Here is a 20,528-nt window from a genome sequence, read left to right on the forward strand (position 1 = left end):
TCCCCTTAAGGCTAAATGCCATACCCGCTAGCAGAACCTATGAAGCCGTCGAGAGCTTGGTCTGCCAGCCCATCGAAGGTGTGGTCGATGAAAATTTTTCGTCTTCTCGCCTTCTCGCCTTTTCACAGCTCCACAGTAGCTATGGTACTCCTGTTTTGGCACTCCGCACAAAGCACAGAGTCCTCCGTACATAAAATAGATATTTTACTGGATACCTTGGGCTGGGCCCCGTTGTGCACGAGGCCTCCGTCACGTAGTCGATCGTCCGAACGACTGGGATTCCCCTGCGACCGGAATCGCCTATAGCAAGTCCAGAGTTAATGTTGGTTCACGAGCTAAATAAGTTAAGCTTCCCCAGGCCTCGACCTGGGAAGGTTACACCTTTTGCACTCGATCGTGACCACAGATATCCCGAAAATTGAGCTTCCACTCGTCTGATTTCTCTTGTTGCCGCGGATGTTCCAGACGCCCTTTATGTCCGCTGAGTTCAGAGTTTCAAGGCTGCCGTAGTTCGGCCCTAGTTACAATGTCGATCCTGCGACTATTTCATAGCCAAACGCCAAAAGAAAACAAAAAGGCCACCAAATGGTCTTTACTCCTGAGGGTCTGATAATTGGCCGGCTGGGAGAGGCCGCGAACCTTCCCGTAAAGTTGCGTGCCCAAGGCTGCTGACCACTGACTCTGGCTGGATTGGGTGACACAGAAAGATCGTCCTGTGATAATTTCGATGAAGAAATCGTATTAATTCCGAACGCCCGTCCTTAATATCTCTTGAAGCTCTCTCGAGCTTCTCGAGGATTCCACACTTCATCTTGCAGATAAAGTCTTTTGCGATGGGTTCCGCAGTGATTCGCTTCTTGCCGCTCTTTGGCCTTGCTCTCCTCAAAGTCCCTACCAGCAGTGCGCTTTCGATTGATAAAGAAGTTATCACTGCGGACGTATGCATTATCGGAGGTGGATCGACCGGAACATACGCCGGTGTCAAACTCAAGGATGAAGGCAAAAAGGTAGCCATCGTCGAGCGCAACGATTATCTTGGCGGGCATATCGGAACGTTATACGTGGATGGCGAGCCCGTCGACTACGGCGTTCAGGGTCTCTTCAACACCGAAACAACGACGAAGTACCTAAATCGGCTCAATGTACAATATGAGCCCCTTTTACCCGCAACACTCGACAACAGATACGTTGACTTTCGAACGGGAAAGACAGCGCCGTATGATGGGAACGTTGTCAACATAACGGCGACCCTGCTGTTATATTCTGCGGTGGTTTCGAAATTCGAGGGGATCGCAGATGGAAGCTTCAACCTGCCCGACCAGGTTCCAGATGAACTCTTGATGCCTTTCGGTCAATTCGTCCAGAGGTACCACTTGGAGGGCGCCCTACCCCTGGTTTGGACATTCGCTCACGGCTCTGGCAACATGCTGACCGCTCCCACCCTATATGTGCTCCAGCTTTTCGGACAGCCGCATGTCAACGCGCTCCTGCGAGGCTACGTCCGGGCGAAACGTGGAACTGCCGAGGTTTATAAAAAAGCTGCTGAGGTCCTCGGGTCAGATGTCATCTACAACAGCCAAATCCTGAAGGTGACACGTTCTGACAGCGGGGTCACAGTTGTTGTACGTACGAAAGATGACAAGTTCAAGCAGATCCGCGCCAAGAAGCTGCTGGTCACGATGGTTCCCACTCTTCGCAACCTCGATCCCTTTGATCTCGACCAAAAGGAGGAGTCTGTCTTTCGGCAGTGGATGTGGAAGAATTACTACGTCGGCATCGTGAAGAACAGCGGCCTCCCGGAGAAGGCAAGCATCGTTGATGTGGACCCAACAAAGGCTGCTTCCCTTCCACATATGCCTTTTGTCTGGCACTTGGATTATATGGGAGTCCCCGGGTATCACGCCGTCAAGATCGTAGGAGACTCGGAGTTCACGGAGTCCGAGGCCAAGGAGCTCGTCCTCGGTGGTATCAGGCGTATGGGTGCTGCAGGAACTTTTCCAATCTCAAATCCCGAGCTTGCCACTTGGAGACGTCACATCCCATTAACCCTCGCTGTTTCGAATGAAGCGGTGAAGGGCGGATTCTACAGAGATCTGTATGCATTGCAAGGCCACAAGAACACTTTCTATACGGGTCTTTCGTTTTGTTCGGATTATTCAACGTTGCTTTGGGATTTCACGAACAAAGTGCTCGAGCAGATGGGCGTATGAGAGCCGGGAAGGATGAAGCGGACCGGGGCGTGGAATGCGTTTTGCGATCTCTCATTGCATCTTTGATTAAGTGATTGTACTTATTTCCAAAGAGTTAGGTTTGCTAGTGTTAAGTTACGTTAGTGCACGCAATCTCTGGAAACAGGCGAATGCATGAGCAGATATAGAAACCTGTCGATGTCCTTTTTTTTTTTTTTTTTTTCCTTTTTTTATCTTTTTGGCGCGTTTCGGTCTATGCCAGCTTCTTGTCTCCTGTAATTATGGTTTTCGCTTTCTTTGAGCTAGGTATTTACATCTTTTTAAATCCTTCACCGGAACCAGACAGCGTAGGAAGCTGACAGATAAAATGTTCGGTTAAAGAAGCCGAGCTGGGATCGCGACAACAGTACATCAAGATGTCTCCAAAAGTATGAAGATAAAGTTTCCTCCTTCAGAACGCGAGGCCTCAAACCGCGGGTCTAGCTGAGGTTGACCGGTGTGCCGGCCACCGTTCCCACCGGCCACATTCACCGGAACGTCGCGGCGATCCCATCTTCCGAGCAGGGCAGTGCTACGGAATGATGGCGTTCTAATAATTAGTTTACAATTAATCATAAACCTCAATCTGAAGATGTGTTGCGGTGGGGATTCCGGTTGTTCCGATCCGAGGCTCAACTCTTATCCCGAAATATGCCCGCTAGAGAGTCCTTTTTCTTTTTCTTTTCCCATAGATAGATTGCAAACAGATAGAGAATCATGCTTATAAAGATGTGATCTTACAGTGATTGTGAGACCTGTACGGAGTATGTTTAGCTAAATGGTTCTTAGTTGGCCTCATATCGTTTTCTCTCCTTTATTCAATATATCTTGAGCACATCACCCTATCGCTGATTTATTTGGACTGTAGTACCCAGTTACAAAGAATAAATAACCCCATGCCCATGCATGGCAAGGCTTTGCAACCACCTCTGTTGTGTCTTCTTGACGGGCCATTTGGAAGTCGGCATCTAACTGCTTCAATGCTCCTGAAGAGTGAGGTTCTGATGTTTGTTTCTGTTGTTGCCTCAATCACTGCTGGATAGTACCATCAGGGAGTTAGCCCTCGCGATTTTATCTTTGGTTCCACCGGCGTCTCCTTTTTCTTTTTCTTTTCTTTTCTTTTCTTTTCTTTTCTTTTCTTTTCTTTTCTTTTTCCTTTTTTTTTTTTTTTTTGGTTGGGGGGGAGGCGCTCTGGAGGCAGCAGGACTGCATGATTGCATGTACTCACTCTCTGCCTCCAGCGCTACTCTTGGATGAATGCAGGATTTTGGCAAAATCCAGGTTTCCTCTTAATTATATAGTGAGGTATCTCAGCGTACAATTTTATATCAGTTGCTTGATGGGCGTATACTGCCTACATTCGTCCTTAGTTTTCTACGATGAACACCAATAATACCACTTAATGGGCGGCGAAATGGAGTTTTAAGAGTTGGAGAAATTTGACGACAAGAAAACACAGATAACCGAGGTGACCATTTGGAGCTGCGAGACATGATCGGTGGAGTCTGTGGTGCAGTTGCGTCGAAGCAGACATGCTTTTAACCATCCGATCGATACTGTAGTCCGGCTTGGCATGGTCACGGCCAGCCATCCGAGCTGATCCAACGAAGCAAATCGAAACCTGGTACTTTATGCGTGGCGACCCGCCTGCCAAACCCCCATCCATGTTAACCTTAAACACTCCAACGTTTGACCAAACCCATGTCATCCAGCGACCTCCTCCGTTAGATCGCATGTCTCCGAAACCAATCTCCATCCCAGCCAGGGCTGAAATGCTGCCTTATGATGACGGTAAATCAACGCGTGTGACCCTGGCAAAATTCTGGATCAATATAGCCGTGCGAGATGGTCTGTGTTGGCCAAAACCTGCCAACTCCCCGGCTCAAGGGGATCTTGCTCAGGTTCCAGGAAATGTGACTGTTGCTTGCGTTGGTACCCAATCAGGTCAACACTTTCCCGAGATAATGTCTGCTTTCCTCCGTCAGCTCGCTTCACTCCAAGAGATAAGGTCTCCAGAGTGAATGCCAGTGATTTGTCCTAGGAAAACTCGTCACGTCGCAAAGATTGATCGAACGAGAGCAACACCGGTGCATTTCTATGACTACACCTGTGCTGTACTCTGAAAGGCTTCTCAGCCCGTACTCCATCCTCTGAACGCCGTAAGTGTGTGCGGAAAAGCCTGTGTGCTTTACCATATCCCATGGTCAATCAGCTGACAAAGGGAAAAGAATAAGAGATGTGGTGAGAGGTAAAATCGGGTCGCTTTGGGGGTACACAAGCGATGCAACGAATGACATTCGGGTCATGCTCGACGTGTTGTCAATAAGCCTCTTCTCGCCTGGGTGAACCCTTTGCCAGGATTCGGTACGGCAACTGGCCGTTTTGAAGGTCTGCTGCATCTGCGGTGGACGGCTGTTAACAGCTGCTCCGTCTGCATGCTGTTTAGTATTTATCGGTTGGAGAGTTTTTGCAAGATTTCGCTAATTCTCGGACTGCCCCACTGCCTATTTTTGGTCGATACGGGAGCCATACGGATCCCGACGCAGCGTCTCTGGTGGAGGGCCATCGAGAAATGACCGTATTTTACCTGAGACATTGTTTTGTGAGCGCGGACGTCGGCCATCCCAACTGGGTAACGCTGGACGTCGCTTTGATCGATCGCAGTCTCGACGCAGAAAAGCTCACGGCAACAGACACACCGGCAGCCATTTCCCCAGCAAAGTTTATCCTTCCGGCCGTCAGCATGGTGAGTTAAACTTCATCTCTATTGTGAGCATCGCTAAAAAATCCTTTTAGTGTCTTGATCCCATCTTGGCATCAGAGAAAAGACTTGTGCAGCGCTAGCTCCTGGTTACCATGGACACCTCCCAACGGCCCACATCAGCGCTCTCTCACTTCGGCGGATTGTTCTGTGCCTATAGCCGTCCAACGTATGGGTGCTCGAGACAGGACGCTCGACTGTCTTGATCCTTTGACACTCTCACGCTCCAATTCGCAGTGCGAGAGCTTCAGAGCTTCACGTGGCGAGAGAATGTTTCTATTCTTGTTCCTTGGGCGGCATTGTCACCAGCTGAATAGCAGGCCCTCTGTCGACTTCAACTCGGGTTGATGGCTGGGAACTTACCAATATTAAGACATTGTTCCACTTTGGCTCCAGCCTCGCCTCCCGCCTCCCGCCGCCGATGATGACATTTCCTTGCGCTATTATGGTTCCTATGGGGACCGTTTGGAAAACAGTGCAAATGTCCTCCATGAATATATATACAGAGAAAAATGCGTGTATATATATTGCTACCCCCGTGCCCGCCTTGTCTTCGGTTTTGTCAAAATTCATATTTTACCTTTAGGACATTCGTTTTACCCCAAGTGACGCAAAGAGAAACTTTCGCTGGATCAGCGGTGCAGTCGTTCGTTTGACCACAAACTGTAATATATCCAGTCGCTTCTCTTTGAGGGTTGCATTTATCTCTTCCATTTCACGAAATGCGGTCTCTCCACCCAGTCTTGCTAGGTGCCTTTGTAGGCGTAGCATTCGCTTTTCCGGGTCGTCACTACTACCCGACTTCCCCGTTTCCCACGGGCGGAATCACTCATCAGCCTCCGTTATCAACAGGCGATGGTGTTGGACCCGGTCCGGGCCCTCAACCGACGCCCTCGGAGAATAATCCACCCCCTGAAGTTACTACGGCAACTGATACCATCACAAAAACAACTTTCATCCCTTGCTCAACGCCCGTTGCCTCAGGGAGAGGCACCACCTGGTACAGCACATGGCTTACAATGTCAATCTATACGACAACCACGTGCTATCCAGTCACTCAAACCCACACGCCGCCTCCACCATCAACTACGCCTCCTTGTGAGGGAGAAAACTGCCACGGGCCGCCTCCGTCTCTGTCTCTACCTCCTCAATGTCCGACCCAAGCCACTGTTACTGTGACAGTAACCAAGACGGAATGTGGAGCCGGATGCATTCCTCCCACGTCTACTCCAGAGATGCCATCGCCGTCTGGGGAACCGGGGCATCCTTCACCACCTCCCTGCCAACAGTGCTCGACCTTCACGATCACTGATATTCATAGTTCAACAATGACCATCGTGGTTCCGCCTCAGACACCTTCCGTCCATCCCACTCCATCGAAATCACCCCCACCATTCTCTCCTCCCCCAGGAACAGGAATTCCTCCACCGTCTACGACAAAATCTCAGCCGCCAACCACCGGGACAAACGTCCCTTATAAGAGATACGGCCAGCATCCAAGATACTTTTAAAGCAGCATCACTGAATTATATACATACAACAAAGTGATGTATTCAATTTACAGGAAGTTCTGCTTTGTTTTCCCATTTGCATGTTAAGCGACTACAACTTTGCTTATTAGTTTACTCATCTTTTCATGTTTGCATTTTATCCTCTAATGTCAGCGTGCATGAGCGTCTGTCAATGTCTCTCCTTCTCTTGCCCTCGTGATTTAAATTTGTTTGCATACCACAGTTTATGACCCCAACCATGCTGTCTTTAATGGATATGGAGATATGGAGATATAGCCTCCTGGGAAGTCGATTACGCTCCCTTTTGAAATAATGCTGCTTCTGTGAAAGCTCGAGATGTTAGGTACTGAGTACATTAGGTAGTTTGCGGAATAAGACCGTGAAATCGAATATCTCGGAATCTAGGCCCTCCGTCCTCAGGTCTATTCGAGGACGGGCCGTCTGCTGGGTAGGCGCAATGATTTTTCTATTCGCTCCCATCCATAAAGCTGTCAAGCCGCTCATAGAGCTCCGTTTACCAACTTCGTATAAGGGTCGCACACTGGCCCCGACACTGAAAGCCATGGCAGGGAATAGAAGAGGAGACAACTCTCAATTCACAATTGACATGATTATTGCCGAAATAGAGGGTTGGAAACCCCTCTGGTGGGTGTTTCTGCCCCGGAATTATTCCAGTAGCTATAATGTGAACAAACGGAACTTCGGCACCAACAAGAGAATTCACTTCACTCCCAAACAAAAATCTCGGAGCAAATCAATTCAAGTAGCGTAAACGGCCATGGCTACTTATTGAGTTGCCTTTTCATGCACTACTGGTCCAAGTATGCAGTGAAATAGCGGAGCTTCCCAACTTCGATTGTTGACGCCCACCAACCCATCTGACATCTAGGTCTGATGATTTCGATGTAGCCATCACGCCCTCAAATCCAAATCGTTCCCGGTACATAAGTCTCTCGGGATGTGGGTGGGGCATATAAGTTTGAGGATATCATTTCACAAAAGCCCGGGCTATTTGATTGGTATGGTCTGAGACATTTTCCGCGGCACGCGCTTTGGCAGGTGTGTTTTGGTCACCCGATGGGGTTATACCTACCTTTGTTTCTTCCCCCTCCAAGTCTTCGATGATGGAAAAATACGAAGCACTGGAGCTGAATCAACCTCTTGTCTCGATCACTGCAAAGGGTTTTTGACCAGAGCCTCGACGTTTGGCCTAGAGCATAGATAAAAATACCCCGTATATATGCTATCTAGGTTTCGTTAATGGACTCTTCTAGCCGGTTTTGGCAAACCAATCAATGGGATTGACTTTAAAAACAAGTCAGAAATACTGCCCCCCCAGCTGGCGTTGTCGAATTGTCAATTACTCAGCGTCGATGGATACGAAAGCCCCGTCTGGCCGCATCGCAACATGACAGGCAACGTCGCTTCAACCGTGGGATCGATCACGAATACTTCAAGCTATGTATTGAAATTCGAGTAGCTAAAAACAAAGCCCAGGAAAGAGGTACTGGAGGCCCAAATCATAATAAAGCGTGGCAAAATTTTTGACGGCCCAAGCCTTCGTTAAAGTAATGATTGATCCGTGCCCAAAAGTTGCTTGCACTAACCTGATAGCAGTCATTTGTGACTCAAACATCATATTGCACTGGGATATATCAATCCACCTAATGTATAAACGAGAGTAAGCAGGACGAAGGGGGAAAAAAAGTAAAAAAAAAGATGCCCTCTGTTCCCAAATCCTCATCCCACGGAGCTTTACCGAAAAAGTAAGATAGTTATCGGGGTATGCGAACCAACACATACATACACTGCAATCCATATTTCGCCCAAACACCGTCCAACGGACTAAAAATAGGAGCGTAGACTGTCATGAAACAGATAGCCCATTTCATGATTCGAATAACCCAACCGGCTCAGTTAGAAAAGAAAGGTGAAAAAAGAAAAGAAAAAAGAAAGGAACACAAGAAATAATTGAAAGGAGAATTGGGCATAAAAAACCGATGATCAAGAAATTAAAAAGCTCGTAAAATATATCCGCAGAAACCAATCCTTTTCCATCGCAGCAGGAAACAAAAAAGATGTCATCGTAAGAGTAAATTAGGTTTATAGCAGCATTCAAATCGGAAAACATAAGCGTGAATCAGGGGTAGCATTTAACTGCTATTTGATCGCAAAATCTGCTTCACAAGGAGTGTTAGACTCAACCATTGGGGTTAAATGGGATATTACTCACCGGCTCAGGAACGCTGGTTCGATTGGTGGCGGTAAGCGCACGAGACTCGAGCGATGGACGTTGATGTTTAGCCTCTGGCGATGACGCCCCGGCAAGAGTACTTGATGAATGGTGGCCTCCAAATCTTGAATCCTTGCCTTTTTCGAACAAGGGGCTACCAAGTGTCGCGCACTTGAGAATGGTCTGCATCATCTGGTTTTGTTTCAGCGGTTTGGCCAGATACTCGTCCATTTGAGCCTGTAGACATTTCTCTCGGTCTCCCAACATGGCGTGAGCAGTTAAAGCAATAATCGGCGTGCGCTGTAGGCCGTTTTCTTTCTCCCACTCACGGATCTTGCCTGTAGCCTCAAAACCTCCCATGATAGGCATTTGAACGTCCATCAAAATAACATCATAACGATGTTGCTTGACAGCCTCAACGGCAGCTAGACCGTTACTCACGACAGTCACGCCGTGATTGCATTTTTCGAGTATTTTAACTGCAACCTTTTGGTTGACGTCGTTATCTTCGGCCAGCAAGATGTCAAAGGATCGGGTATTATCCGTTGTGAGAGGAGTAGAGCGTCCTTCAAGTGCTGGAAGCATGCCATTACCCAGATCAATAGGCCGGCACGGAGTAGTCATATATGACGTGATACCCAGGTCCAGAGCCGACTTCAAACTAACCGACACAACAGGGCATAAGAGGACAATCGGAATGTATTTGAATTCGCCAAATGTTCGGAGAGTCCGTGCCGTCTCGACGGAATCAACAATGATGACATCGTATGCATGACCAGATTCCTTTCCTGATGAATCTTGGATTTCTGGGGGAGGAACGTTAGTCTCGCTGCGAACCACAAGTGGCTCCAATCCTAGTTGTCGAAGCATACGCGTGATGCTCAGAGCATCGTCGCCTGTTTCGCCTTTATCGATGAAAAGCACATGGTGGTTCTGATACGGCAAAAGCTGTGGTAAAATCACGTCAAGAGACTGATCAGCCAAGTTCACTTTGCAAGTAAAATGGAACGTGCTGCCGTGACCGAACTCTGATGTTACCCAAACATCTCCTCCCATCAGATTTACTAATCGCTTCGAAATAGATAATCCAAGGCCAGTTCCACCAAACTTTCGGGTTGTTGATCCATCGGCTTGTTGGAATGTGTCGAAAATCATATCCAATTTATCTTCTTCAATGCCAATACCAGTATCTGAAACAGAGAATTCAAAGGCATATTCCTCGTCCTGGCAGAGTTCTCTTGTCGACTTACTAATCGTAAGTTTGACTTCTCCATGCTCTGTGAATTTGATGGCATTTCCGACCAAGTTCAAAATGATTTGTCGCAAACGGAAAGGGTCTCCAATAACGTAATCCGGAACGGAACTGTCGACCTGGTATGTGAGGTTCAGGAATTTTTCATTCGCCTTCACAGCTAGAGTCTTCAGTGCGTTGAATACGGTGCCTCGCATCGTAAATGGAATGCTCTCGATGACCATCCTGTTCGCCTCAATCTTTGAGATATCGAGAATATCGTCGATAATTGTTAATAAACTGTTGGCAAGACTGTGCACAACATTTAGCATTTCACGGGGGTATGGTTTTAGATCATCCGTATCAAGCGTCAGCTGAGTCATGCCGATAATACCATTCATTGGTGTTCGGATCTCGTGGCTCATGTTGGCCAGGAATTCTGACTTGGTTCGATTGGCCAATTCTGCAGCCTCACGAGCCTGTGTGTTTCGCTGGATACTGTCACGCAAGTTCGAAACCATCTTGTTGATCTTCCGCTTCAACTCGTCCATCTCACCGGACGCATTCACAGTGATTAATTTAGTGAAATCTCCATCGGTGGCCGCATCGGTAATTTCTCCGAAAGCGCGAACTTGAGCTGTAAGGTTGTCGGCCATGGTGTTGACGTCCTCGGTGATCTCTTTCCATCTACCGGAGATGCCTTCAACGTTGGCTTGACCACCCATCTTGCCATCCACACCAACATCACGCGCGACACGTTTGAGTTCGTGAGCAAAGTTAGCAAGCCGGTCCACCATGTTATTGATCGTATCTTTCAAGGTAAGAATTTCTCCTTGAGCATGCACTTCGATTTTCCTGCTAAGGTCACCCTTTGCAATAGCTTGGGTGACATCTGAAATGGCACGGACTTGGATTGTAAGATTCTGCGCCATGGTGTTGACATTGTCGGTCAAATCTTTCCATTTGCCTTCAACATTATCTACCTTCGCCTGACCACCCAGGATTCCGTCAATTCCAACCTCACGCGCGACCTTGCTGACTTCGAACGCGAACGTATTCAATCTATCCACCATGCTGTTGATAGTGTTTTTCAAATCTGAAAATTCTCCCTTGACATCAGAGGTCACCTTCTTCGTAAGATCTCCCCTAGCCACGGCTGTGGTAACATCGGCAATTTCTCGGACTTGAGTCGTCAAATTCATAGCCATTCCGTTGACATTTTCGGTGAGGTCCTTCCAGGTACCCTCGACATCATGAACGGTGGCTTGACCGCCAAGAACGCCATCTGTGCCGACTTCCTTCGCAATTTTCGTAACTTCTTGGGCGAACTGTTTGAGTTGATCAACCATAGAATTGATGATTGTCTTCATGGCGAGAATTTCGCCCTTGCAATTTGCCTTGACTTTTTGTGTAAGATCGCCCTTGGCCACAGCAGCTGTTACGGTTGCGATGTCGCGCACTTGGGTACTCAGATTTTCGGCCATGGCATTCACATTGACAGTCAATTCATTCCACATGCCTTGGACGCCGTCGATTTGAGCTTGTCCACCCAAGACACCTTCAGTACCGACATCGCGAGCGACGCGAGTGACTTCTGTAGCAAAAGTGCGGAGCTGATCCACCATGGTATTGATAGTTTGTTGAAGTTCCAGAATTTCACCTTGACCCCAGCTCTTAATCTTTTGGCTGAGATCACCGTGAGCGACAGCAGTGGTAACCGTTGCAATCTCGCGCACTTGATTTGTTAGATTGGAAGCCATGAAGTTAACGTTGTCAGTCAACTCTTTCCAAATACCGTGAACACCGGTGATTTGAACCTGTCCACCAAGGATACCCTCGGTTCCTACCTCCCTCGCTACCCTTGACACTTCGCTTCCAAAGACTTGAAGTTGGTCCATCATAGTGTTGATGGTGCGCTTGAACGATGTGATTTCAGGGTCCATTTCAAGTTGGTGGATCTGGACTTTCATTGAAAGATCGCCATTAGCAACCTGAGTAATAATACCACCGATTTCTCGTAAAGCTTTCTGGAAGGCCTCATTTGCCTGTTGATGCTTCTTCAACTCGCGTTCCAAAACACGGACATCTTCATGTTCAACCTTCACCAGCGCCTGTTGTGTGCGTTCCTCCTGGTGCCGCAATTCCTCTCGCACTTGAGAAATGATATCCTTTTGAAGTTGAATCTGTTCGGCTTGCAGCTGGACTCGATTTCGCAAGTAGCTGATGTTATCTTCATAGTTGTCCTCGCTATCGCTATCTTCGTCGTTTACTTCATCACTATTATCGACGGAGGATTCGTTGTTTTGTCCGTTTTTTAGACTACGAGCGCTCATTAGGCTGGAGGTACGTCCAGATCGACGGGATGGAGGCTATAGGAGGTATGGTTAGACATGTCGGCAATAAACGCAGGGTCCAAAAACTTCAGACGAAAACAACTCATAATAACTTTTGTTCATAAAAAACAAAGGCCGGAGGTTTAAAGGAAAAGCTGAAAGCTACATGAACGATGTTAAGCTTACCACAAAGGTTTGCATGGTGTTCACCCTCCGAACCAAGGCGGAAAGCTCTCTTTCCAGAGCAACCTTGCCTTCAGAATCCTCCCCAGGCAGTTTTACCTTCACCGAGTCAATACCATTGGTAGGCTGGGTCTGCTTGCGCCCGTTGAACGGCAAAGAAATGGATTCAGGAACATCTTTGGCCAGTCCTTGGATTATAGCGGCGGCGGCCGCGAGGGTCTCATCGCTGGAAGCCATCTTGCCTTCCTAAGAGGCAAGGTAAGTTCTACCTCCCCCCTACCGTATATGCTCGATGGATATGAAGACGAGGACGAGATAGATAGATAAATAGATAGATAGATGCGTGCGTGCGTGCAACACCAACTGCGCTAAAGGAGTGGAATGGACATGGGTGGCAGGACGCAGGTCAGAAAACGGGAGTCCAAACTCTGGGTTAAAAGAAGGATGAGGATCTTAGGATTTTGGAGAGTATGCGAGGAAAGCGATATTGAAAGTGAATTTTGGACAGTGAGAGAGCCTGGGGAAGAGAGAGAAGATGTCGAGAACGGTATTGCTTCGTCTGGGGATGCGGAGGAGGCTGCACTCGCTCAGGTTCAAGAGGGCGGATGAGGTGCAACGAGGTGGGCGGTTGTAAAATATCGGCTCTGTAAGGAGTTTGTATCGCCCAAAAGGCCGTAACTGAGGACACAGCGCTAAACCTTACGTGGGCTAGCTTGGAGTCCTGGACCCACCCGATCCGCCTGAGCTTGCTTGCGGGCTCTCCAGGAGAAAGGAACCGCCGCGCCCTGGGGGGTTCAGGCCAGCGTGCTCGGTAAGGCAGAGACGATGCGAGGGGTTGTGCTATTATTCCGTCATTATCCTTATAAAAAAGCAGCCATTCGGTATGCCCAGAGTGGCGACCCTGCGAATGTGATATCACCTGCAGGCCAGTCGGGTGTCTGTTTTTGGCGAAGATCGGTGGTAAGTAACTAAACTAAGGTTAGGTAGGGTTTCCGACAAAATTACCGAACACCATTCTGTTGTCGGATCACCCTGCGCAGAACCCTGTACGCCCAGCGAAACCCGTATTGTTGGTTACCGCCGGATACGGGTTATGTAAGTACGGGCCTAACCCGACGTGGCCAAGCGTCATCGGCCATGCACTGACCACTTATTTTTATCTGAATCTGCATCCTAAGGTAGGTAGCCGGAGGTTGGACTAGAGGCTCTGGTCGTCAATGAAGGATATCCTAGGTCTCTTTCCTATTACTGCCCGAGATTACCGTGGGGTTTTGTGACTGGGTCTTTACATGTCTCTGCCCCGTCGCACTGGGCACCACAAGATAACTTCTGTGACAGCGCATCCTGTCGCCCAATGCTGAGTTCCTTGTAAGCCCTGCCGGGACGCCAGAGGCAACTCAGATGCATCGCACCCTACTTTCGCCCGTGAAAATCTTGGAAAATGTAGGACTGGGAATTCCATACCGCTTTCCTTTAATTTGTTGGAGACTTCTTTGAGCAGAAAATCTGCTTTGTGTGCGCTGTCTACAGTGGGACAGATTTCGCGCGCTGCCGTGCATCCATTAAATGTGTGGCCGGCTATTGACCCCCAAGTTCAAGATCATTGGCAGGAATTAAAATCCACCTCATCATCAGACCACACAAAAAGCAGGTTGTGCGTGGACGGAAAGGCATGCTATTAGTATGAACCCCGCGGTAATAAGCTAGGACTTGGGCCACATTTAACGTGCCATTCCCAGCCCTGCCAGATGGCGCCTTTGGCCCCGAGTCCTCAACCACTGGTAGTGTCAATCGCTTCCAAATCTGCCGAGTCCAAGTCCTAAATTACGGGCCTCAAACATCATCGTAACTGATCACCATGAATCTAGGAAAGGCCTATGGAGTGTCATCCAACTTTTCCCTGATACATCCAGGCTATCCCGACATTGTTTTTCAATTTTGATGCAATGGTTTATATCCTATCGTACTACACCGTCCGTCCATTAGGTCTTAGGATCCTAAAAGTGCAAGCACAAAAAGCGTGGTGATTGCGACTATGTGCCAACGGTGGCCATCAGCGCCCATCGCTGATGCTTGATCAACTTCCACATCATCCTCGATCCAACGGCAATGGTATCAAGACCAAATTAAGGCCGCGACATAACCGTACTAGCTATCTGGATACGCAGGTGAGATATTATCAAGAGTTTGGAAGGATTAGGATCCTGCGTGATCGGGCGTTGTAAATTGGGCGTTTTAAATAGTAGTGAAGAGGCATATTCAGATTCAATCAGCCGCAGTGAGTGGGATTGAGTATGTACAAGAGCCTCTTATACAGATCAATCCGGAGACATTCAGTTAATGAGCCAACGCAGGCAGTGATGCACTAAATTTGTGGGGAAAGGAGCTCAGCCAGCAACATGGTACTCTCTATTTCCAATATCTTTCACATTGGGTCTCTCTATACCTGGAGCTTCTCTTCCAAATAGGGCTGCCAATCTCATCCCTAGCTATCTTTTATAATATTATCAGCATACAATCATCTCGTAGCTTCAACTATTAACTTCTCTAGGGACAGGGAGAATCAGGACTTCAAGCTATTCTCTATTGCACCTGTCTGCATTCAGCATCTGCATCAGCTTACCCCTAAGTCTTGGGGTAATAGGTTGGGGGTCTAAGGTGAGATGTTGTCGAGTCTCAAATTCATGAAGTTCCTTCTGTCTAATGTGTCCTCTTTTATTCCATTCAGGACTAGTTACCCATGCTCCTTCATTCTAGTGCTTAAAACCTATCCGAAGAATGCATCAAGAAACAATAAGGGCTGTGTAGTGAAGTTTTGAAGAGAATCTTTCCACGAAATGAAGTCCCGCTTCCCCACCTGGGACGGCATATGTGTACCATATTTAAAAAGAAAAGGGAACTTGAATTGAAGCAAGTAACTCTTCCATGCAATGATGCAAAAGCCGTTCGTGGGGTTTCGATATGACCTTCATGCTGAACTCATATGCCATGCTAAAAGGACACAAAGATCCATGGCCAATATTTATAAATTGGCGTTGGAAAAAAAAAAAAAAAAAGGAAAAGGAAAAGGTAAAAGTATGTATACTCTGGTATCTACAGCCCAACTCTCGCGTGCAGTATCGAATGGCGCAGATGGCGCAAATGCAAAAGAAAATACAAAATAACACCGGAAAACCAAACCCGGACGTCAAGCCCCAATAATTGAAGCCTTTAGTTTCAAACAAAAGAAAAGGGGAAGATAGAAGGGACACCAATTTTCGGAATTTTTTTCTTGTTTCTTTTTTCCTCTTTACGAAGCGGCCTGTCCTAGCCGCCGTCCTCTCCTCTCCAACAAGGTCGCATTGTCGAGACTCAGTTCGAAGGGCTGGTTCGCCGATATAGCCGCAGTCTCCCGTGCCGCTGCTGCAACGGCGGCGCTGTGTTGTCCATACCCGCCAGGTTGCTGATAGTGATGATATCTGCGTCCTTGACCCGCACCGGCAGCTGCTTGTCTTGCCTGTGCGGCGGCACTCGGCTGCGATGATCCCAAGTTTGTTGCACGGAGCTTTGATTCCATTCCTGCTACATCGGTAGCATCTGTGCGGCGGACCTTGGACGGGAGAGAGGATGTAGCAGCGGCATAGTTGTCGTGGTCGTAATAAAGCATTTCTTCATCATCATCATCGTCGTCGTATTCATCGTCATAGTCTTCTGTGACGGGATTGAGGTCGCCCCGGTAGGGTCCTGCCATGTTGGCACCACGGTAGCCTTGTTTGAAATTTTTCCGCCGCTTGGCTTCTTCTTCTTGCCTATGGACGGCGTATCCGACATCGAAGACTTCACGAAGGTTTATTGCGCCGGGGGAGCGGAAATCAACCCTTTTATCGTTAAAAGGTGTCTCGAGAAGTTGATTTTGGATCGCTAGAGGGGTAGCTAGTGGCGGGGCATCCTCCGCTGCGTGCGTCTCCTCGTTTGTTTGACGGATCCATGGGTGGTTTAGGAACTCACGAATTGTGTAGCGTTTTTCGGGATCGACCGTAAGTAAGTGTGACACAAGATCTTGCGCAGACTTTGAGATATCATCCCACCAGGGGGACAAGAATGTATACTGGCCACGCGCAACCTTCTCGGTCAAGGTCTGGATACTCTCGTCGTAGAACGGAGGAAAACCGCACAGAAGTGTATAGAGAACACATCCCAGGGCCCACATGTCGACGCTCTTCGAATATTTCTCGTCTTTGACAATTTCAGGAGCCGTATAACCGACCGTGCCACATGGTGTCATTGTTTCACTGTCCCAAATGACCTTTGATAGACCAAAATCGGCAACTTTGATCGTGCCAATTCCGCCCGCACCGACTCCTGGGATGAATTCTCCTTCATCCACCTTGTCTTCTTCACCAGGGACGGGAGGCTTGGGATTTTTTGTCGGGACATGAGGGATGGAATAGAATAATAGGTTTTCAGGTTTGATATCGCTGGGAAATTATCAGTATCACGTCGGGAATACCAAGGACTGGTGTCTGGGGCTTACCGATGGACGACCCCGGACGTTTCATGCAAATATTCTATCGCCTTTGCAACCTGAACGATGACATGACGGCTTAGATTCTCGCTAAAGTAGGTTAAACGAACGATCTGATGGAATAGCTCGCCGCCGGGGCACAATTCAAGGACGATGTAGTAGAATTGTCGAGATTCGGAGAATTCGATCAACTTGACGATATTTGGATGATCTAGCTGGCGCATTATTTGAACTTCTTTGAGGATGTTGGCTCGCTACATGGCAAATAGACTATCAGCTCACGGAACACAGTAAGAGCTGACTTCTTGGCATCTTAAGAGGCAGAATTGGCATTAAAGGACCCAAGAGCCAACCCCAGAAGGATGAGTGGAGGCTCACCTCTACTACATGAGGCTTCTTTTTGAGGTCCGGATGAAGATGACGATCTCCCTAGAAAAGGACCGCCAAGTTGGCACTCGATAAACCAAATAAACCCCCTTTTTTTTTTTTTTTTTTTTTTTTTTTCTCTTTCTTTTTTTGTTTTGCAGCAATAGGAAGGCAAACATTCTAACAAGCGAATTGGGTATAACTAGGAAAGAAACGAAGAGCAAAGGGTGATTCCCGCAGGTGTTATAGAGGAGTAATGTTTGGGGGCGCGTACCTGTTTGGCGCTCATCTCGAACTTGCGAACCACCTTGATCGCGACCTCGCCGTATTTTCCTGTGCTGTCCCGAGCGCGGTACACATTGCTGAACGCACCGTCGCCCATCTTCTTTAGTAGTATCCAGCGCTCCAGGCCCGGGTAGGAAGGCATTGTAGAGCTGTTCAATTTCTCCTCGGCAACAATCTGTTCGATCTCCTGTTCATGGGCACGAGAGGGTTTCACGGTAGCGGCGGATTCCTGCTGCGACGGCTGCGGGTGTTTCTGGTCGTACTTCGCGGCCGTGTGGTCAAGGCCACCGAACCCGGCATATTGTGGCTGCTGTGACTGTGGTTCTCTCTGGCGCTCCACGTGGACGGCGGTGACATTGGTGGTAGGTTCGCCATGAGGGGTACCAGCGCGGGCTTGTTTCCCATGGCGGATGAAATTTTTAAGGCTCTGTATGGTACTCATGGTGGATTTGGCTGCGTGACTCGCATGGATGATGGGAAGAAGAGCAGGGAAAATCACAAGGAAGACTCCCCTTTCTAGGGATGGAATCTCGGAGACAGGTAAACGGTTGTTGGTGCTAAGAGTTGGAAAGGTGACTAAACGGGGTATGACGACACCCGGGGGGGGTTTTGAGAGGGATGGGTGGACCTGGGTCGCTGACTGTCAGTCCTCTCTCTGTGTTTGGCCCCAAAATTTGGAGCGAGAAGGGTGGGAGGAGTCAACCAACGGTGGGAAAAGGCACGAGAGGGGAAAAAAAAAAAGGAAATAAAAAGGGAAAAGAGAGAAGAAGAAGATGACTACAGACCAAGCAAGCGTCAAAAGGCCGCGAATCGAAGAAAAGAAGGGTTGTTGACTCGGGCTGTCCTAGAAGCAGCCTTGTCCTTCTGGCGGGCAACAATGAAAGTAGAAAAAGTTGTTTTCTTTTTTTCACAGGGGATTTTTCCCAGGCAGAGAGGAATCAAGAAAATTTCGGAACCTGACTTTTGATGCACTGCTTGCGGCAAAATTCTATGGAAGATACAAGGGTGGACAGGCGGGCAGCGATGACGATTAGTGATTAGTTTGCTCGCCAGCGCCGCTTGAGACAGCCGGCTGTCCGCCCCACCGCCAATAGGGGGCGTCGCTGGGCGCCATTTCCTGGGGCACTCCGCGTCACTCTCCACGCCGCCGATGAGCCTTCAGTGCCGGATGGCGTCTTTTTGGTTACTCCTTTCGTTTTTGCCTCCCTTGTCCAACTTGGCTACGCACCGCACACATCCAAACATGTCCTGTTGAAGGAGCTTTCTGCTTGAACCGAACAAGAAACGATCCTCTCTACGCCTTTTGAAGGGGGCTCTGGATCACAACACAGCATCATCCAGCAGCTATAATGAAGCGCACATTTCCGGTGTTGTGAAATCCAAACAAAAATTGCCAGCCAAAAAAGGCTTGGGCAAAATCCAATGCCCGAACAGCTTCCTTTCCATGTAAGTATGTAAGCCCCTGCATGTAACTAAGCACGGCCAACCAATAATGGCCCTGTAGTTACCACTCTGTGATCGACAACGAGTCCACTGTAAATGGATCAAAAAAGGATCTCCGAATCGAGGATGCCAATAATAGTAGTGTGCGGAGTATCCGTACGGAGTTTCTCATTTCCCATCTCGAGTCCGCGGAGAACGACCCGAAGCGCAGCTGTGGTGACGGCGATTCAGGTGACCGCCGATGTCATAGCGCCAAGCCTCATCGCGAAAAAAGAGCGGAACGGTGGGAAAAAAACGCCCGGACGCTGACGGGCGGGTGTCGGCAGCGACATCGGCGGGCATTACCTCGAAGGGGGACGGCGATTCAAGAGACCAGATCCCTTTAGGGCGTTCAGACGGGGGGTTCCTCGGAGCAGCCGGTTTCCGCCACTGGCCTGGGCTTCCTGCTCTCTCCGCCGATGACCTTTTCCCGGATTCCTCTCGGGCCGCCCCGAAGCAAGGCTACCGGTAACTGCCCGAGACCAGCTTGAATTCAGACTCGCAGTTGCATAAACCACCTGCGGTCCCTGTGACCTATAACTTCAGGATTGTGGTTGAATGGCCTGAGCTGATCATTTCTGCAAACCTAAGCCATGGTAACTACCATGTGAGACTGTGGCTGAAAACCTTTGTGGTGCTGATAGCCACATCGCTATGATTTGAGCCAACCAAAGCGATGGTTACAAAAGTCACGATGGTGGAGTCGACAGCCCTGCTTGAAAACAGCGGCTTAGGGCGAGACATTGGGTGGTTCCTCATTGAGTCATTCTATTCATAGAGCCGGATGGGTCATGATTTCTCGCTCAGAGCTCGTGGCGTGGTCATGATCGAAGTGTTTCCACCACTCCCACCGAGGCTCGGGAGCGTGACCAAGCGTGAACAAGGGTCGGCGCGAGAAAACCATCGATACCTCGCCCGTGTCCCAACAATTGGTTTCTCCAGATGTACTTATATTGTCTCACGGCCTTCAAAAATATGCCGGGAGAGAGCCAGAGGCCGCCTCCCATCCTCGGAGCATAGGAAACTTTCACACGGATCTTCAAATGTAGTATTTACGAAAGTTAGCAAAGATTAGAGAAATCGGGTGCTAAAGGGCTAGATAAGGCTAGTCAAACCATGCGAGTTTCTTTAGAAGCTCTGGTCAGCAGGTAACATTTAAATAGTTGAGGGCGGGAGCAAGAAGGGAGGAAAAGGGAATTCTTGAGCGAATAACCGGCTGATGTGATAACACTGATTGCTCATTCTCGAGCTTTATGTATAAAATTTGCCAGGAGTGATAACCGTTTATTACAACACCATCTACTTAGTTACCCTGTACTAATTCAAAACAAATAAGAATTCCACCCTTCCATCTGACCATCCAGAGGAGGGAGAAGTGCCTCAGAATCAAGTTCCGTAAAACGAACAAATG

At 48.5% G+C, this 20,528-nt stretch overlaps 8 protein-coding genes across 8 annotated transcripts; 6 read left to right on the top strand and 2 right to left on the bottom strand.

The window, feature by feature from the left end:
• Window positions 1-297: 297 nt before the first annotated feature.
• On the top strand, window positions 298-2,459 carry CIMG_11329 (FAD-dependent oxidoreductase). The gene has a single exon (XM_012358412.1). It carries the CDS (start codon window positions 834-836, stop codon window positions 2,208-2,210), a length of 1,377 nt encoding a protein of 458 aa, XP_012213835.1. The 5' UTR covers window positions 298-833; the 3' UTR covers window positions 2,211-2,459.
• A 1,198-nt stretch (window positions 2,460-3,657) lies between these two features.
• On the top strand, window positions 3,658-4,619 carry CIMG_13365 (uncharacterized protein). The gene has a single exon (XM_004446002.1). It carries the CDS (start codon window positions 3,860-3,862, stop codon window positions 4,247-4,249), a length of 390 nt encoding a protein of 129 aa, XP_004446059.1. The 5' UTR covers window positions 3,658-3,859; the 3' UTR covers window positions 4,250-4,619.
• On the top strand, window positions 3,658-5,072 carry CIMG_13366 (uncharacterized protein; the record flags this gene model as incomplete). The annotated part of the gene is made up of 2 exons (XM_004446003.1): window positions 3,658-4,974; window positions 5,025-5,072. Exons 1-2 carry the CDS (start codon window positions 4,801-4,803, stop codon window positions 5,070-5,072), a joined length of 222 nt encoding a protein of 73 aa, XP_004446060.1. The 5' UTR covers window positions 3,658-4,800.
• Window positions 5,073-5,580: 508 nt separating this feature from the next.
• On the top strand, window positions 5,581-6,952 carry CIMG_04510 (uncharacterized protein). Its single transcript, XM_001245068.2, has one exon. It carries the CDS (start codon window positions 5,712-5,714, stop codon window positions 6,498-6,500), a length of 789 nt encoding a protein of 262 aa, XP_001245069.2. The 5' UTR covers window positions 5,581-5,711; the 3' UTR covers window positions 6,501-6,952.
• A 1,120-nt stretch (window positions 6,953-8,072) lies between these two features.
• CIMG_04512 (DRK1 histidine kinase) lies at window positions 8,073-12,717 on the bottom strand (the record flags this gene model as incomplete). The annotated part of the gene is made up of 3 exons (XM_001245070.2): window positions 8,073-8,680; window positions 8,734-12,333; window positions 12,484-12,717. 3 exons carry the CDS (start codon window positions 12,715-12,717, stop codon window positions 8,654-8,656), a joined length of 3,861 nt encoding a protein of 1,286 aa, XP_001245071.2. The 3' UTR covers window positions 8,073-8,653.
• A 298-nt stretch (window positions 12,718-13,015) lies between these two features.
• CIMG_04513 (uncharacterized protein) lies at window positions 13,016-13,806 on the top strand (the record flags this gene model as incomplete). Its single annotated transcript, XM_001245071.2, has 5 exons — window positions 13,016-13,100; window positions 13,171-13,291; window positions 13,406-13,440; window positions 13,537-13,658; window positions 13,714-13,806. The coding sequence occupies 5 exons, from the start codon at window positions 13,016-13,018 to the stop codon at window positions 13,804-13,806; spliced, it is 456 nt and encodes a 151-aa protein (XP_001245072.2).
• Window positions 13,807-15,361: 1,555 nt separating this feature from the next.
• On the bottom strand, window positions 15,362-18,617 carry CIMG_04514 (CAMK/CAMK1/CAMK1-RCK protein kinase). Its single transcript, XM_001245072.2, has 4 exons — window positions 18,421-18,617; window positions 17,625-18,263; window positions 16,994-17,238; window positions 15,362-16,937 (listed from the first exon to the last, which is right to left on the bottom strand). Exons 2-4 carry the CDS (start codon window positions 18,075-18,077, stop codon window positions 15,770-15,772), a joined length of 1,866 nt encoding a protein of 621 aa, XP_001245073.1. The 5' UTR covers window positions 18,078-18,263; window positions 18,421-18,617; the 3' UTR covers window positions 15,362-15,769.
• Window positions 18,618-19,057: 440 nt separating this feature from the next.
• Window positions 19,058-20,192, top strand: CIMG_11331 (uncharacterized protein; the record flags this gene model as incomplete). The annotated part of the gene is made up of 6 exons (XM_012358413.1): window positions 19,058-19,081; window positions 19,189-19,309; window positions 19,405-19,585; window positions 19,664-19,724; window positions 19,896-20,061; window positions 20,167-20,192. 6 exons carry the CDS (start codon window positions 19,058-19,060, stop codon window positions 20,190-20,192), a joined length of 579 nt encoding a protein of 192 aa, XP_012213836.1.
• Window positions 20,193-20,528: the final 336 nt, after the last annotated feature.

This window comes from Coccidioides immitis (assembly GCF_000149335.2).
Source record: "Coccidioides immitis RS genomic scaffold supercont3.4, whole genome shotgun sequence".
Classification (NCBI taxonomy): Eukaryota; Fungi; Ascomycota; class Eurotiomycetes; order Onygenales; family Onygenaceae; genus Coccidioides; species Coccidioides immitis.

Coding starts and splice junctions, on each gene's coding strand:
- CIMG_04514 (XM_001245072.2), bottom strand. CDS start 18,077: ATGAGTACCATACAGAGCCTTAAAAATTTCATCCGCCATGGGAAACAA. Junction 17,239..17,624: donor TCGAGATGAGCGCCAAACAG/GTACGCGCCCCC, acceptor TTTGCCATGTAG/CGAGCCAACATCCTCAAAGA. Junction 16,938..16,993: donor ACGTCCGGGGTCGTCCATCG/GTAAGCCCCAGA, acceptor ATAATTTCCCAG/CGATATCAAACCTGAAAACC.
- CIMG_04510 (XM_001245068.2), top strand. CDS start 5,712: ATGCGGTCTCTCCACCCAGTCTTGCTAGGTGCCTTTGTAGGCGTAGCA.
- CIMG_13365 (XM_004446002.1), top strand. CDS start 3,860: ATGCGTGGCGACCCGCCTGCCAAACCCCCATCCATGTTAACCTTAAAC.
- CIMG_11329 (XM_012358412.1), top strand. CDS start 834: ATGGGTTCCGCAGTGATTCGCTTCTTGCCGCTCTTTGGCCTTGCTCTC.